General features: G+C 41.5%; 1 protein-coding gene across 1 annotated transcript in view; it reads right to left on the bottom strand.

Annotated features, from left to right (window-relative positions):
* PAWR (pro-apoptotic WT1 regulator) overlaps window positions 1–14,330 on the bottom strand; it is a 164,848-nt gene that overhangs the window by 126,747 nt on the left and 23,771 nt on the right. Inside the window, exon 3 of the mRNA XM_077770240.1 lies at window positions 70–298. Coding sequence (XP_077626366.1) covers window positions 70–298 — 229 coding nt within the window. The remainder of the gene's footprint in view (window positions 1–69; window positions 299–14,330) is intronic.

Raw genomic sequence — 14,330 nt, 5'->3', positions numbered from 1 at the left:
CTTCGGGAGGACGGGTGCGCGGGTCGGGCGCGGGCTGCCCCGGCAGCCCCTTACCTGGGAGGAGTTTACGGGGACGAGGCGCGGGTCTGGGAGTCGGCGGCCAGGTGAGCCGACGCAGCGGCGCGGAAGGAGCTGCGGCAAACTTGCGGCCGGAGCTCCCGGCTCTCCCGGGCCAGGAGGGAGGGAAANGGCGGCGCTCCACGCCCTTCACCCCGCTCCTCTTCTCCGCCTCCCCGTCTCCCACCACTCTTCCTTTTAAGTACAAGACCTATTCTTCGAGGGAAAATCTCGCATGCTGCTGGCCGAGGGGGAAAATGCAATCAACTTGTGATGATTCAGGCCTGACTAGCCAGGATGGGAAAAAAGTCGCGCGTCACTTTTCCTGGTCGCTGCCGCTTTTCAGACGTACGAGAGCAGGACAAAATACGAAACAAACCTAAACCCTTCCTTCTGAAAAGGCTGTGGTCTCTGGGTGAAAGGGTCGGCTGAAAGAAGGAGGGGCTTAACTTACGAGCGAATTATCAAGGGTTTACTAGTATCTTAGGCTTGCAGGAGAAAACTAAAAACTCATTTTGACAGTGTATTGCATTGGCATCTTATTCCTATTTGGAAATCTCCTTTTAGCCCTGTCGCTACACCTCTTCTTTACAGAGAGTGAATTTAGCAGCAAGGCTCCCTACCCAAATATGAAAGCTGCGTTGATGCTGATTTCATGAGGCCTGGGGCAGTGATTGACTGATTTTTCTGTTTTTTTAACATACCAGACAGTATATTTTACCCTCAAATGCAAGTCATTTAACATTTCTGGATCAGGGCTGCGTGGACTGCAAACTGTCCCGCACCTGAAGGGACAGAACTCACTGCATACAGGTGGTGCCAGGGCACATCATTGTCTCGGGCTACAAATGCCAGGTCACCATTTTGTTAAAAAAAAAAAAAAGTAGGCGAGCCCTGAGTCACACTCTTACCTAACACAAATCTTCATTCCTACTTAGTATTCCTGCTTTGCTCAGGTGGCGCATGGTGGGTGGGCAATCAGTGTGCGCCTGCCCTAAGAATAAGATCGGGAGAAAGTGATTCACATGCTATTTCTCAGAGGCAAATTCACACAGTTCTGGTCTTTGGTCTGGCTTTGGGGCTGAAACATGTGCATAACAGGGAGAGAGCTCTGGAAAAATCCCTAGAAAATCAAAGGCCTTCCTTGGGAATTGATTTCAAAGACCGAGCCTAGCTGGTACCAACCTGGGTATGCCACCTGAAAGTCCTCAGTTACAGACACTACAGTATTTTATTTTCTGGGTTTTAAGGGGGTAGAAGGAGAGTCGGGCATTAAGCACAGTCGCATTAATATGCTTTGTAACTTACCAAAGGATTTTCACCTGGAAGGGCTGCTGGATACAGTGGAGAGAGGATCCAGTGTGCCTGAACATAAGTACATGAGTAGCTGAGAGATCTCGGATGTGTTATTTGAATTCTCTGAAACTCGGCTTTCTTTACTACAAAATCAGCAACAACAGCATATATCTTTAAGTTGTTTTAAGACATGGCACTGTGTGCTTGGTCCAAGGAAAGCACTCAGTAAATATAGTCCCTTTTATTACTAAATAGATATCGAACAGACTTTGGTCTCTGAAAACGGGGGTGGAGGGAGTTGAGGGGTGAAGGCAGGCAAAAAGATAAGGTACTGGATACACAATATTAATTTGAAAATGATAGACATAGAATGAACTAGAATAACACTTATGTCACATAAATTTATCACTGCACTCTCAGACTAGTACTCTTAGTATTAATAGGCTCTGAGTCAGGAATTGGCTACTCCTGACGCCTGTGGCTTTGGGCAAGTTGCTTAACTTTTGTGCCTCTGTTTACTTACGTGTAAAATGGGGATAATGATACTTCCTACATTGTGAGAGTGTTGTGAAGGTGCCTGAGATCCTTGGATAAAAGGTAGTATATGAGTACGAGAGTAGTTATTATTAGTCTATAAAGTGCCCTAGGAACCATGGATGAAAGAGATTATTGAGGTACAAAGCACTGTGTATTATTATTGTTATCATTTATTATACCTTTTGTCTTTACCTTACCATTCTCACTTCCAAAGATGTGTTTTACAGCCAGACTGCTTCCAGCATTGCACCAAGATATTTAGCTGAGTCAGTCCTAAATTGCAAAATGTTTGCATATCATCAATCTTTATGTTTAGCATTCTGATGAAATAATCCTCAAAGACTCAGAGCTTGGTTTCCCAACCATGGCACTACTGACACTTGGGAATGGATAATTCTTCAGGGTTTGTCCTGTCCATTGTAGGATGTTTAGCAGCATTCTTGGCTTGCATCCACTAGATACCAATAGTTGCCCCTCACCCCCAGTTGTGACTTTGCCAAATATTCTCTGCAGGGAAAAATCTTCCCCGGTTGAGAACTTCAGAGCTGGCCCTAAAATAACTAATTTTGGTGATACACTTGCCCTTAATAATAAAGGGAAATCTGATACTAAAAAATAAAAAGATTCATTTTAATATGTCAGAATGAAACTTACTCTAAACGTTAAGTCTTACTTAATGTTTCCCAGAGAGTGGATTAGCTATGATGTGAAATAGCCTTTTTATATGTGTTGAAATAATAGACTATTGAGCTGTTGTGCCTTCAATGCAAATATTTCTGGAATATTTCTGGAATATTTCTTTTTTTTAAAAAGAAAGAAAAAGAAAAATCTTGGAGAAGAGCCCTCCTTGTAAAGGAGTGTGTTGTCTGGTGACCTGTTGGTATCAGCTGTGTGTGCAAGAGGGCACTGTCAGGGTGTGGAGTTCATTCCATGTGGCTGGCTGAGTCAAAAAAGCATGAAAACCAATTTTATAAAAAGACATTTAAAGATATAGAGTAGGAAAATAAATAAATAAATAAATAAATAAATAAATAAGGATATGGAGTAGGGTTTATTCAGTTAAAATGCAAAAACTAGTTTACATAACCAAATGCATAACCTAATTCCATTCTGTGGAAGAAAAAAAAAGAATAGTTGCATATTCCTTTTGCTACTGTTTTTTTTTGGCGGAGGGGGGCTTAAGCCATAGTAAAACTATGCGTCATGTAGCTAGTGAGTTTTCCCTTTTTCAAATGACTGCTAGTAATCTCAGGCCAGATTCGTGGCCTCTCCCAGAAAGATCTAGGTTTTGTGGTACCTGAAGCTTATATAACTTAGGAAATTTTCTTTAAGAAAAAGAATTTGTGCTTGGCCTTAGCCCCATCTTCTTGGAAACCCCCATGCCATGAGAGCCAAGTGGAGGAAAAAGCAAACGCGCACGCCTAAGTGTAAAAGAAGAAAGAGGAGGGGCGCCTGGGTGGCTCAGTGGGTTAAGCGGTTAAGCGTTCAACTTCTGCTCAGGTCTTAATCTCACGGCTGGTGGGTTTGAGCCCCACATCAGGTCCTGTGCTGACAGCTCAGAGCCTGGAGCCTGGCTTGGATTCTGTGTGTGTCCCTCTCTCTGCCCCGCCCCTGCTCGCTTGCGCGTGCCCTCTCTCTCTCAAAAATAAATAAACATTAAAAATAATGTAGAATAACATTTAAGAAAAAAAAAAAAGAAGAAGAAAGTTGAGGCAGAGGTCCAAGTGAACCTCTCGCTTGCACACCCAAGGAACCACAGCACCAGAAATAAGGAAAGCCAGACGTCAGGGAAGCTGCTACCAATTGTTGGTCTGCATGCCTACTCTCTAGAGCTTGGTTGAATGGGTCTAGAGTATCCATCGCCTTCTGATTGAAAGACCACCCGTAAGAGACCCGCCTTGCTCATACCAAAACCTTCCCTTTTGGTCCTTTGCCCTGGACCAGTGACTTTTGGGATTGATTTTGTTTCCATTTGTGGCCGAATGTAGCATGTATACAATAAACCAACTCTTCTGCTGTTTTAGCTGAAGAAAAAACAAAAGAATGAGTAAGAAAATAAATATTTAGGATAAGCAAGAAATTTTTAAAAAGTATAAGTGTGAACAAGTTGAAAAATGCCATAAACATTGCAAAATTCCAGAAAAGCAACCTAAATGATTCATTAATTTACTCTGACATATTTCTATAATACTATTTTGTCTGCATTTTTAAACATGTTTATTTATTTATTTTGAGAGAGAAGAGCCGGGGAAGGGCCGAGAGAGTGAGAGAGAGAGAGAGAGAGAGAGAGAGAGAGAGAGAGAATCCCAAGCAGTCTCCATGCTGTGACAGTGCAGAGCTGGATCTCATGAACAGTGAGATCATGAACCTGAACCTGAGCTGAAATCAAGAGTCGGATGCTTAGCCAACTGAGCCACTCAGGCGCTCCTTGTCTGCATTTTTATAATTGATTTTTTTTATTATTTACTGATGCCTGCAATAGGTGACTTCACTCACAGATGTATCTTCTATTTGCATTACAAACATATAGATTACTGTACCACGGACAGAATACATTCTATTCTGAATGTAACAGAATACATTCATGTTATTCCCATCAAAAGGAAAATCATGTACTGGGCTTTTATAACTTTATAGCTTATCTTATGGAATATATTCCTGATAGGAAAGACCTGTTTTGACCAGACCTGCCAGAGCCTAGAAAGAGCAACCTCCTTGTCGTGGTCCACGACCAGCTTCCCAGCCACCCTAACTCCCTAAGGATCTTAGCTCCTGGCTGACTGTCTTTTACTATTTATGTCAGTTCTTAGTGATAACGTGCAGAGACAAAATCTGTCCAGTCTCCTGGCCTCTCAGATACTTGACTTCATTTCCAATCATCATTTCCTCTCGACCCCTCTTGAGTCAGACATCTCCAATGTCAGTCTCTTGACTTCATCATCACCGGCTAGTACACCTCCAGATTCTCAGTTGAAACATCCCATTTTCTGACCATCACCTCCTACTCCTCCAGCATGCTTACTCTGGTAGCCCCACTGCAACCATTTTTTGTGCTATCAATCCTACCAATTTTTCACTGTCACTTTTTTTCATGTCCTAACTTCCTTACTCAGCTTAAATTTCTTTTTTTTTAATGTTTTATTTATTTCTGAGAGAGAGAGAGAGAGAGAGAGAGGGAGAGAGAGAGACAGCGTGAGCAGGGGAGGGTCAGAGAGAGAAGGAGTCACAGACTGAAATAGGCTCCAGGCTCTGAGCTGGCAGTCAGCACAGAGCCCGACGTGGGGCTCGAACCCACGAACCGCGAGATCATGACCCAAGCGAAAGTCGGACGCTTAACCGACTAAGCCACCCAGGTGCCCCTTAAATTTCTAAAATATACTGTTATTAACCTCCCCTGTGCTTGCCCCTGCTCAGCTAAATAAGGCTAATTACAAACAGTAGTAGGGGTGCACCTGGGTGCCTCAGTCACTTAACCCTCTGACTTTGGCTCAGGTCATGATTTCATGGTTCCTAAGTTAGAACCCCACGTCAGGCCCTCTGCTGTCAGCTCAGAGGCTGCTTCGGATCCTCTGTCCATGCCTCCCTCTGCCTTTCCCCTGCTCAAGCTCTTTCTTTCAAAAATAAATAAACATTTAAAGGGGTTGGGGGGGGGGCGCCTGGGTGGCTCAGTCAGTTGAGCGTCCAAGTTCAGCTCCAGTCATGATCTCATAGTCCGTGGGTTCAAGCCCCATGTCGGGGTCTGGGCCAACAGCTCGGAGCCTGGAGCCTGCTTCAGATTCTGTGTCTCCCTCTCTCTCTCTGTCCCTCCCCCACCGATGCTCTGTCTCTCTCTGTCTCTCATAAATAAATGTTGGAAAAAAATTTTAATTAAAAATACTCATATGACATGCTTTCTAACTCTGCTTTAAAAGAATGACTGTACAGTCAGAGAAAGACAAATATCATAGGACTTCACTCATATGTGAAATTTAAGATACAAAACAGAAGAACATAAGGAAAAGGGAAGCAAAAGTAATATAAAAGCAGGGAGGGAAACAAAACATAAGAGACTTGTAAATGTGGAGAACAAAACTGAGGGTTGCTGGAGGGGTTTGGGCGGGGTGAATGGGCTAATGGGCAAGGGGAATTAAGGAGGGCACTTGTTGGGATGAGCACTGGGTGTTACATGTAGGGGATGAATCACTGGATTTTTCTCCTGAAATCATTATTGCACTATATGCTAACTCATTTGGAGTTAGTGAAATATATACATACATACATACATATATACATACATAAATGCATGACTCTAGTCTCAACTGGTCAGTTCATACTGTCTGGCAATCTGACAATCCTGCAATCCTAATAAACGTGCTCACCTGTGTTCCAAAAGGACCAGCTCACATCAGTCCCTTAAACCTCCAGTACTTCATCCCATGCTTGCTCTCAGTTGATGAACTTGCCATCATATTCATTGACTAAACTAGAACTAATTAGAGTGGAATGCCTCATCTTCCTCAGACAGCTCTACCCACTTTCCTATATCCAGATGGACTCTGTGCCTTCTTACTTCTATTCTTCTTTCTTTCTTTTTTATTTTAAAAAGAAAGAGAGCACACAAGCAGAGGAGTGGCAGAGGGAAAGAGAGAGAGAGAGAGAGAGAGAGAATCTTAATGAGGCTCTGCACTCAGCATGGAGCCTGAAGTGGGGCTTGATCTCACAACCATGAGATCATGACCTGAGCCAAGATCCAGAGTCAGATGCTTAACTGGCTGAGCCAGCCAGGCGCCCTGCCTTCTTACTTTTAGATGAAGTTGTCTACTCCCTCCAAAAGCAGTCCTGTCACTGTGTCTTTCCCTTTGAGGGCTTTGTACCTACCATTATACTCTCCCCTCATGTATAATCAATCTTTCCTTGTTAGATCATTCCCTTCTACATATAAATGAACTCTAATACTCTCTTCTATATTACTTTTCTACCACCCTAGCAAATTGTCACAGACTTAGCATCTTAAACAACTTTATCATTGTAGAGTTCCATGCTAGATGTCCCACCCAGGTCTCACTGGTCAAAATTGAGGGGACTGGCAGGGCTACATTCCTTTCAGGAGGCTTCCTGGAAGAATCTATTTCCTTGCCCTTTCCAACCTTTAGAACCTCCCACATTCCTTGGCTTCAGGTCCTCTTTGCCTATCTTCACGAAAGCAATGTTGTATTTCTCTGTGCCTTTCTTTCATAATCACAAATCCCTATGATTCGCTTTTCTGCCTCCCTTTTCCACTTTTAAGGATCCTATGATTGCATTGGAAAAACTTGTATATTCCAGGATAATCTATTTATTTAAAACATTTTTTTAACATTTATTAATTTTTGAGAGACAGAGTGTGATTGGGGGAAGGGCAGAGAGAGAGAGGGAGACACAGAATCCGAAGCAGGCTCCAGGCTCTGAGCTGTCAGCACAGAGCCAGACATGGGGCTTGAACCCAGGGACTGTGAGATCATGACCTGAGCTGAAATCAGATGCTTAACTGACTGAACCACCCAGGTGCCCCATAAGATAATCTATTTTAAAGTCAGCTGATTAGCTGATAGCTGATTAGCTATCTTCAATCTTAATATTCTTTTGCTATAACATAATATATTCACAGGTTCCAGGGATCAGGGCCTAGGAACTCTTTGAGGACCATTATTATTTTTTTAAGTTTATTTCTTTATTTTGAGAGAAAGAGGAGAGAGAGCATGAGCAGAGTTGGAGGCAGAGGCAGAGAGAGAGTGAGCAAGAACCCCAAGCAGGCTCCTGGCTATCAGCACAAGAGCCTGCCATGGAGCTTGATCTCACCAACTGTGAGGTCATGACCTGAGCAGAAATCAAGAGTCATACCTTAATCAACTGAGCCACCCAAGTACCTCAGGGACCATTGTTCAGACTACCACACCCTCTTAAAGCAAAAAAAGTTCCCTTGACTCTGGAATCTAATCTGGGCAGTCTCATTTCTCTTTCGGTGTTTAGTCAAAATTCTTGAAGGGGTCATCTTTACTCACTGTTGCAGTCTTGTGAGCCTGGGTCATTAACCTGTGGGGTCTGTGCTAATTCCAGGTACTTAGTGTTATAACTGAATTGTAGGACATCCAGTTGGTATTCAGAGAGTGGAAAAACTGGTTAGTGTGAGAAACCCCCACCCCCCTCGACTTTTGGTGTCAGAAGTGTTGAGAATAAAGGAACACACTATCTCCCCTTTTATCTGATTAAGTTGAAGATGCGATTTCCTGACAATCCAGTGATTGTGCTCATAGGTACCTACCCTAGAGAAACTCTGACATGAACACAGGGACACATGCATATAAATGTTTATTCACTGTAACACCTATTTTAATAGTGAAAAAGTGGAAATGTACCTGTAGTTAGCAGGAGAGTAGATATATACAGTTTATTAGTGCAATGGAACATTTATAGCATCTCAGAAATATCTTTAAAAACAGATTCAGGAGTGCCTGGGTGGCTCATTTGGTTGAGCACCCAACTCCTGATTTTGGCTCAGGTCATGATCTCGTAGTTTGTGAGTCTGAGCCCCACTTCAGGCTCTATGCTGACATTGCAGAACCTGCTTGGGATTCTTTCTTTCTCCTCTCTCTCCACCCTTCAGTCACTCTCTCTGCCTCTTTCTCTCTTTCTCGCTCAAAAATAAAATAAATAAACTTAAAAAAATTAAAACCAGTTTCAGGGATGCCTGGGTGGCTTAGCCAGTTAAGTGTCCGACTCTTGATTTTGGCCCAGGTCATGATTTCACAGTGGTGGGATCCATGCCAAGCATGGAGCCTGCTTAAGAATCTCTCTCTCTCTCTCTCTCTCTCTCTCTCTCTCTTTCTGCCTCTCTCCCCTGCTCACTCTGTCTCTCTCTAAAGTTAAAAAAAATAATAATTTTTAAAAGTTTCAAATGAATATATAAAGTATACTAGTCATATAAACTTCTAAAATGTACAATAAGAAGGAAACGTATGTATATATTTGACAAATACATACAGTAAAACCTTGGTTTGTGAGCATAGTGCGTTTCAGAAACATGCTTGCATTCCAAAGCACTTGTATATCAAAGTGGATTTTCCCATAAGAAATCATTGAAGCTCAGATGATTCGTTCCACAACCCAAAAATATTCATATAAAAATGATTACAATTCTGTAATATAATACAAAAATAATAATTAAAATACAAAATATAAAGAAAAATAAACAAATTAGCCTACACTTATCTTTGAAAACCTTCACAGCTGGTGTGAGGGAGATGAGAGGAGGGTTATTGTGTAGGATGACTTTCACTATCACTAATGGAATCACTGCTATCTGTTGGCTCAATGGAATCTTTTCCTTTCTATGCACCTTTAACAAGGAACCTCTCCAACGACACTTGCTTTTGCCTCCTTTTGAGGATTTTGCAGAAACGTGACAACGCATTGTCATTCAACAGATTCATCGCTCACACTGCCACAGCTCTATTCAGGTGGTGCTTTTCTCCAAATTTTGCACTGTTTCCCACATTTTACATATCTCCCTAATCTCATTTGAAGTGAGGGATTCCTCTATTTCCCCTCCTCCTCTGCAGATGAGATGCAGATGTACACTTCTTATAAATTCTGGCAATTTTGTCCACTTGCATACCTCATTTGTACTTCTCAATGATTTCCTTCTTAATGTCCACCATAATCATCTCCTTCTTCTCACTGCCTTTCTTTTCAACCTTCTTCTGCATGGGAGCCATTGTACATGTTCACACGGATGTTGACTACAGAACAGTATTAATAAACTCTTGTCATACTTAATGTATTTAATATAACTGGCAATAAGGCAGCAGAGGAAAGGGTCTTCATCTGCAGGCAGCCCGACCTAGAATGAAGCAAAGCATTCCTAAGCTCTTATATGGAAAAGCAAAGGACTGTCCATAAGTGCTTTGAAGTGGAAAAAAAAATACACTAGTGCCATGGTGGGCACCTTCCAATGTTTTGAAAAATCACTGATTTCTGCCAAACACCACAGCCTGAGACCAAGCATCCGAGCATGGGAGACAATCACCCACAATCCTGCAGCAAGAGAGAGAGAACCATTGGCTCAGTTGTGATCACATGACATTTGGCATCACATACTACTCATATTGCAAGATATCACTTGTTTATCAAGTTAAAATGTATTAGAAACATTTACTCATCGTGTGGAACAATCACAGAACAAGTTAATCACGATCCAAGGTTTCACTGTACTTTTGTAATATAAACACAAACACACCAAATTCAGTTCATTAGTTCCTTCTGAGGACAGGTGGAAGGAATAGGTAGAGGAACTGTAATTTGCTTTATTTATGTTTTATATCTTTAAAAATAAAAACTCTAAGATGAAGTTTGCAAATCATTAACATTTGTTAAATCTCAGTGGGGGTGGTAGGCTCTTTGTTATATCATTTTCTGTACTTTCATAAGTTTAAAATATGCTAGAATTTAAAGTAATTTTGGGGATGCCTGGGTGGCTCAGTCGGTTAAGCATCTGACTTTGGCTCTGGTCATGATCTGACAGCTTCTGAGTTCAAGTCCCACATTGGGCTTGGTGCTGTCAGCACAGAGCCTGCTTCAGAACCTCTCTCTCTCTCTCTCTCTCTCTTCCTCTCTCTCAATCTCTCTCTGCTCCTCCCCTACACTTTTTCTCTCTCAAAAATACATATTAAAAATAAATAAGTAATAAATAAATAAATAAAGTAATTTTTAAAGGAAAATGCCTGGACTTGGATAAATTGTTTCATAAGAAAACACTTCATTTTAAAAGGCCAAAACTTTAACAAAATTGGACTTGCACATCATATCTTGGGGCAACCTTAAAACATCCCTGTTTTTGTATACTAAACAAAAAAAAGACACGGAATTGTAGAAAACTCAATGAAGCCATGTACCCCAGAAATATCTAAAATGATTTACTGCTTGGGGCAAAGGAAGAAAACTGAAGGCATACTAACTTCAAAAGGCATGATCCCCTTTAGAATCACTGATTTTTCTTCTAAGATCTGGAAACAGGTCCCTAAACCGGCTCCTAAACCACTTTCCTTCAATAGGCAGACAATTGCATGAAAATGCTGATGCCTCTCATTTCAAGCAGCTCTTCATCTTCATCCTTCATTTGCACACTGGTACCACTCAAGAAGTGTTCCGATTTCTCTGATCCCCTTTTGGAAATGTGACAATCCATCATCATTTTCCAAATGGTGAAAAACTGTCTCTGACAAAGGAAACTTTAGGGCGTTTGGTCTCTAGACTCAGCAACACACCTGGCTGGGCGGCTCTGCTGAAGGTGTTCCATGTGCTGTCATGACTCATTGCCTTCAGCATCAACAGGAATTGATTTATGCCAGCAATTCTCAAAGGAGTCTTGTTTACTGCTGTGAGAGTCACCAACTTTATCAGAGCCTGGTCCTGACCTCAGCTTTTTCAAGAAATTTTGACTAGAAAAGAGGTCAGAGTAGGAAGCTATTCTCTATTATACATAGTCCACTAATGTTCCAAAGAATACGTCTTAAAGTATGTGATTGAACTTCATGCTTAAGTTGTATGTGTGCTCTAAAGAGAGAAGACAGAGATAGACACAGAAAGAAAGAGAGAGAGAGAGAAAAGGAGAGAAAGAGACAAGACTTTTCAGAACAATTTAATTGAGAGGAGTTCATTCCTGGTTGTGTTACATAGATATTTTTGATCCTGAGACGAAAGCAAAAGTTTTTTAAGTTTATTTATTTTTGAGAGACAGAGAGAGAGAAAGAGGCAGTGAGGCAGAAGGGCAGAGAGAGAGGGAGAATCCCAAGCAGGCTCCGTGGTCAGCACCAGGCCCGACTAACATGGTCGTCAGTCTCATGACTTGGAGATCATGATCTGAGCTGATATCAAGAGTCAGACACTTAGCCAGCTGAGCCACTCAGACACACCTAAAACAGATATTTTGATTTAAGGTTCTACATAGGGTATCATGGATACTGCTCAAAGGAACCGACCAACTCTTACGGCTCCCAGCCATTTCTTGAAGTGAAGATAGAACACAAGTAACAATGTAAACTTTTGGACTTTCTGTGGTCTGAAGCCCATTGAGAAAGTCGTATTAATTTCTCTACAAGCAGAAATTTTCAAGACCCCAAAACACCTTAGAATTGTTTTGAATGTTGCTTCTGCTCAGATGACTTTAAAATTAAAACATGAAGTGGGACACTTGGTTGGCTCAGTCGGTTAAGTTTCCCAACTCTTGGTTTCAGCTCAGGTCATGATATCATGGTTAATGAGTTCGAGCCTGTGTGGGGCTCTGGGCTGAGGGCACAGAGTGCCTGGGATTCTCTCTCTTCCTCTCTGTCTGCCCCTACCCTGCTTGCTCTCTCTCTCTCTCTCTTTTTCAAAAATAAATAGATAAACATTTAAAAAGATTAAATCATGAGTTTATCATCCTTTTTGGCCCCCAGAAAGCTTTGATGATATACCTAACAAAAGATGGTTCAATTGATTTACAGTGGTGATGAAGAACCATGAATTCAACTTAGCCTTGGGGTATGTTCTTTGACCTATACGAGTCAATGTTTTCAGTGTTTTTTTATTTTAATTTTTAAAATGTTTTTATTTATTTCTGAGAGAGAGAGAGAAACAGCATGAGCAGAAAAGGATCAGAGAGAAAGGAAGACACAGAATCCGAAGCAGGCTCCAGGCTCTGAGCTAGCTGTCAGAACAGAGCCCGACGCGGGCTCGAACCCACGAACCGTGAGATCATGACCTGGGAGCCAAAATCAGACGCTCAACCGACTGAGCCACCCAGGCACCCCGATGTTTTTAGTGTTTATTGCCATTTAAAAAAATTGAAATCAAGTGGATGACATGTATGACATCACCCAACTTATTTTTTTTTTACATAACCCAACTTCTTGTTCATATCAAAAGCATCCTTTCACTGGAATTTACTATTGTGTAAAGCTAAGGTTGCCTTTTATTTTATTTGCACTCAGCTAATGAAGACAATATTTTGCATAATGACAATTATAGGAGTAATTCATTGGTTTCTACACACTAGGGACTGTACTATTACTTCATGTGTAATGTCTAACAATTCTAAACAGTCCTATGAGGGGAGCACTAATATTCTCTTTCATGGATCAGAAAATTGAAGCCTAGAGAGAATAAGTTATTTGTCCCGTGTCCACAGCTGGTACATGATAAAGCCAACTATTTCAGCACATACCTGTCTGATTCCAGAGCCCCTCCTATATTATATGGCAAAGGAATTAATTTTCAATGCTATAAAGCAAACTAAATGCAAACAGCCCTATTTCTGTGCATTTTTCTGTGTAAGATTTGTTTCAATTTCATCAAAATTTTAGGACTTCAGAATCAATGATTCTTAGAGCTCAGAACAACTGGACTAGAGAAACTACAGCACTTGGGATGCCTGAGTAGTCCCTTCCCTCTCTGTCTTTGCATCATAGTGTCTGGCAAACAGCAGGGGCTTTATGTATAAATATTTGTCAAATGGCATGCAGGCAGTTGGCTGTCCTAAGGTTGCCCTGGACCTAAGCTGTCTCCCTCCCAGGACTTACTTGGGAAGTGGGACAATTCTGGTTGGAGAAGTATTCCTTGGTGTACATACCATGGCCAGCCTTTGATCCTCAGCTTTGCAGATTCAAAACTCTGATTTGATCAGCAATTAAAGAGCATATTAATTTCCAACAACACATTCACACTAATGTAGCCTGATGTCTAAGCGCCAAATAACTCATTGATTTGTAATGAAAACTATGAAGGTCAGAAACACAGGAATGTTAAAGTCATCACTAACAGCATGTGTTCTCCAGGAAGGCCGACCTACATGGGAGTGAAAGCATAACTGGAGGTTTACTTGGTAAATATGGAAAACGAACAATGGAGGTTAATTAGAGGAATCAGTGTTTGTTGGCCTCTGGTAGGAGAGCCAGAGCATTCATCTCCACAGTTAAGGAGAGTCTTGCCAAAATGAAGAGAACAGAATGGCTCTCCCCAGGACCTTTGCATTCCATCCCTTGTTTGTTAAGGAAACTGCTAAATTGGCTGGTGATGGACACATTCTTTCTTTGTATATGCTAATGTTTAATCTGGTTATGGTCACCTTTTATTGGTGCGATCTCTTTCAGGTGAATTTGCATATCTCCACAAAATCCATTTATTGAACTTTCTAAAAGTTTGATTCTCCCTGGGGAATGTTACTGGTGGACCTTCTACTATACCTATACCTTGAGTGTGCTAATGACTAACATTCTCTAAGGCCAGTCAATAAAAGGCTGTCGTCCTTTGATCTTCCAATAGAAATTGCACCTAATTTTAAAGTGAATATGCAAGCTACATGAAGAAAAGGACTGTGGTCATCCATGAAGGCTTTCGGGGTGTACCTACTGTCCGTCGGGCTTTTTCCACACAAGTTACTGTGTAAA

This window comes from Crocuta crocuta, unplaced genomic scaffold (genome assembly GCF_008692635.1).
Source record: "Crocuta crocuta isolate KB4526 unplaced genomic scaffold, BGI_CrCroc_1.0 scaffold317, whole genome shotgun sequence".
NCBI classification, from domain to species: domain Eukaryota; kingdom Metazoa; phylum Chordata; class Mammalia; order Carnivora; family Hyaenidae; genus Crocuta; species Crocuta crocuta.
Note: the sequence above shows the minus strand (reverse complement) of the source record. Positions and strands in the feature narration are given on the sequence as shown.